Genomic DNA, 2,986 nt, shown 5'->3' on the forward strand with positions numbered 1-2,986 from the left:
TCTCTCTCTCTCTCTCTCTCTCTCTCTCTCTCTCTCTCTCTCTCTCTCTCTCCGTATGTAAAATGACAATGGCTCTCTTGGTCTGAAATAGTGTACATTCTGAGAATTAATTTGACTACCCTGAGCTCTCTGTTCTGAGACTTGCTGTCTTTATAGTTTGAACCATGTGTCCTGAATTTAGGCAAATGCCCATCACTAATAACACGCCCCAAGCATTTTTATCCCTTCTCTGCTTCCAGTTACAGCCTTTTTTTTTTGCCCTGTTATTGTCTTGCAAATGGAACATGTGCAGCTCTTTGTGCAAGTACAAAAATAAAATATGAACATGTTCTTATCTAAAATGCCACTTTCCCAGTATTCTTTCTGGGTTGCTCTTCATTAACCGAAGTACCATTGTCACGAAAATTATAATACCCTGCAATTTTAGAAAGAAGTTCTACATTCTCTTGACCACCCAAATGCCTGGTTTCTAGTTAAAATATTCAGAGGTGACATTCAAGTAATCTCTACAAGATCTAGTGAAGATTACAGTTCACATATCTAGGGTTAAAGAAGTCACCTAGTGCCAATGGAATAAAGAAAGAAAAAAGAAAAGAAAAGAAAAGAAAAACAACTACAAAAACTGAGCTCGTAGTAAAAAGATTTCAAAGAATGTTCCACAGCATGTGATTTTCCTTCCAGAAATTCTAACACTATATAATTACTTTTGTAAGGAAAATGAATAATGTAAGCGTCTACTGCTAGAAACAACTGGGCGGAAACATCCGAAGTAGATAGGCCTTTCTTGAGAGCAGATAAAATATGAAGCTGGAAAATATCTGTAGAATGGCCCACAGGACAGTGCTCTTGGTTTATTATTCAATGGAGAGACAGCACAGCCCTGGATGAAGTTACATTGGAAATGAAGTGCTTTCTCATCTATGTGTCAAGATTTGTGTGGGTCTTTTGCTTCACACAGAGCCTGTAATATTGATGGCATCCCAAACAGTCATGGATAAATACCAATCAGGATGCATCTAAGGAGTGTCTGGTTAAAAATAACACCAGTTAAGAGCCTTCTTTTGCAACAGAAATGCTTTGATAAAGAAAACTGAAATTCCACCTGCATGGAAATTAAAGCATAGCTACTCTCCTAGTTCAGATTAAGGAATCAAACAAACGAACAAACAACAACAAACCAAAAAAATTAAAAAAAAAAAAAAACCAAACAGGCTTCACTTTGGTGCTTAGCATAACTAATCCTAGCAGATACAGTGGGGGATTTGTGTGTCAGGGAAACAGAATGTGGAGACTAGAAACATAGAGACCCTCACTGCCCCCCCATGCCTGTTCCCAGCAACACGGTGTGTGTGTGTGTGTGTGTGTGTGTGTGTGTGTGTGTGTGTAGGGAGCGGTAGTGGATGAAACTGCTTCCAAAACCTGAGAGCAACTATGCAGACTGGCGTAGTCTAGCCAGAATAAAGATGAAGCTGAAATCCAGCACCTCAGAGGTGGCTGCGATGTGTGAAGGGGGTAGGTAGCCGTGTTTCACTTCCCAATCCCACTCTGCCCGCCTTTTGCATGATCTCTTGCTACAAGCTCCGCAATTCAGCCACTTAAGCAGGTTCTTTTCACTGCTCAGGGGGTAAAGAACCTTCTAAGGACGTTTTATCATGAACAATTATCGTGCTGGCAACATTTCAACCACCCCTGGTGAACAAGCTGACCCACCCAGCCAGTCCAACCTCAACCAACTAATGTCCCCCACAGTCTTCATCCCCAGCGTGGGTAGAGCACCCTGACACCGAGTCAAGCTTTCTGAGTGGGTATCCCAAGGGCTGATGGTCAGCTAGTGGAACAGCCATGTTAGCATCCTCCAGGCATAAATCAGCCACCGGTAGGTTGACCGACGACAATCAGGAGCTCTTGCCCTGTCCTCTGCACGCCTCCACCTCCAAGACTGCGACTGTCCCCAAACTCCTGGGTTCAAGCGCCCGGCCCCAATGGCTGCCTCGAGTTTCAGCACCGAGGACAGCGGACATTGGGCATACTTTTCTCCCCGAGGTCCTGGAGGCCAGGGTAGTAGTGTTTGTGAGAGAGCAGGCAATGCTGCAGGTGTCCCACCGCGCGCCTTCTGGCACCGCACCCCTGCCCCCTGTCTCCCTGTGCCCCTGTGCTCCTGAGCTCCCATCTCCCACCCGCAGCTCGCTCAGGACCGCCTCGCGGCGTCTTACTTTTCTGGCTGGAGTAACCCGGGTAATAGCCATAGTAGCCAGTAATCCGCAGGATCCGGTCCTCGATGGTGGCCACCCCGTTGGGGGCCGCCTTGACATCCATAGAGAACGCGGGGCGGCGGCTCCCGGAGCCGCGGGGCGTAGAGCAAAGCGCGGGGCCCGGGAGCTACTGCAGGTACCGCCGCCGCCGCCGCCGCTGCTGGTGCTGATGTTGCAGCTCGTGCTCCCGCGCCCCAGCTCTGACTCCACCGCTGGGCGCAGCTCCGGCTTCGCATCACAGCGGCGGCAACGGCAGCGGCAGCGGAGCGGCCCCCACTCTGGCCGGCCTTTCTGTCAGCCTGGCAGCTCACCCGCCCGCCACCAGCTCACGGCTGCCCGAACAGCGCCCCCTCACCTCCGACGCCCACCCAGGTCTGGGACGCTTGTGGGCGCCCCACCTGGTCTCTGACTTTCACCGCTAACCCTTGTGCCAAAAGTAGACACCCCCAAGCCCACTTGAGGGAAGGACGGTGGCTAGATGCTCAAGGTGAACTGCTGTGGGTGGGAGACACTCACACAGAACTAGGGGTTAGCAATTCAAAAGATGCACACTGCAGTTTAGCACTTCTATTCTGCATTCCTTCCAGGCTCCTGCCCATTCCACCTTGGGTCTATGGATATGGAAAGCATTCACAGGCATTACTCGTTGCAACTTGTCTAGACATCCAAGGATCCTTTTTCTCCTTTTACCAACTGAGAAGGAGGAGGAGGAGGAGGAGGAGGAGGAGGAGGAG

General features: G+C 49.5%; 1 protein-coding gene across 1 annotated transcript in view; it reads right to left on the bottom strand.

Annotated features, from left to right (window-relative positions):
* Window positions 1-2,593, bottom strand: part of Slc35f4 (solute carrier family 35 member F4) — a 232,840-nt gene extending 230,247 nt beyond the window's left edge. Inside the window, exon 1 of the mRNA XM_021181793.2 lies at window positions 2,214-2,593. Coding sequence (XP_021037452.1) covers window positions 2,214-2,316 — 103 coding nt within the window. The 5' untranslated portion in view covers window positions 2,317-2,593. The remainder of the gene's footprint in view (window positions 1-2,213) is intronic.
* Window positions 2,594-2,986: the final 393 nt, after the last annotated feature.

This window comes from Mus caroli, chromosome 14 (genome assembly GCF_900094665.2).
Source record: "Mus caroli chromosome 14, CAROLI_EIJ_v1.1, whole genome shotgun sequence".
Lineage (NCBI taxonomy): Eukaryota > Metazoa > Chordata > Mammalia > Rodentia > Muridae > Mus > Mus caroli.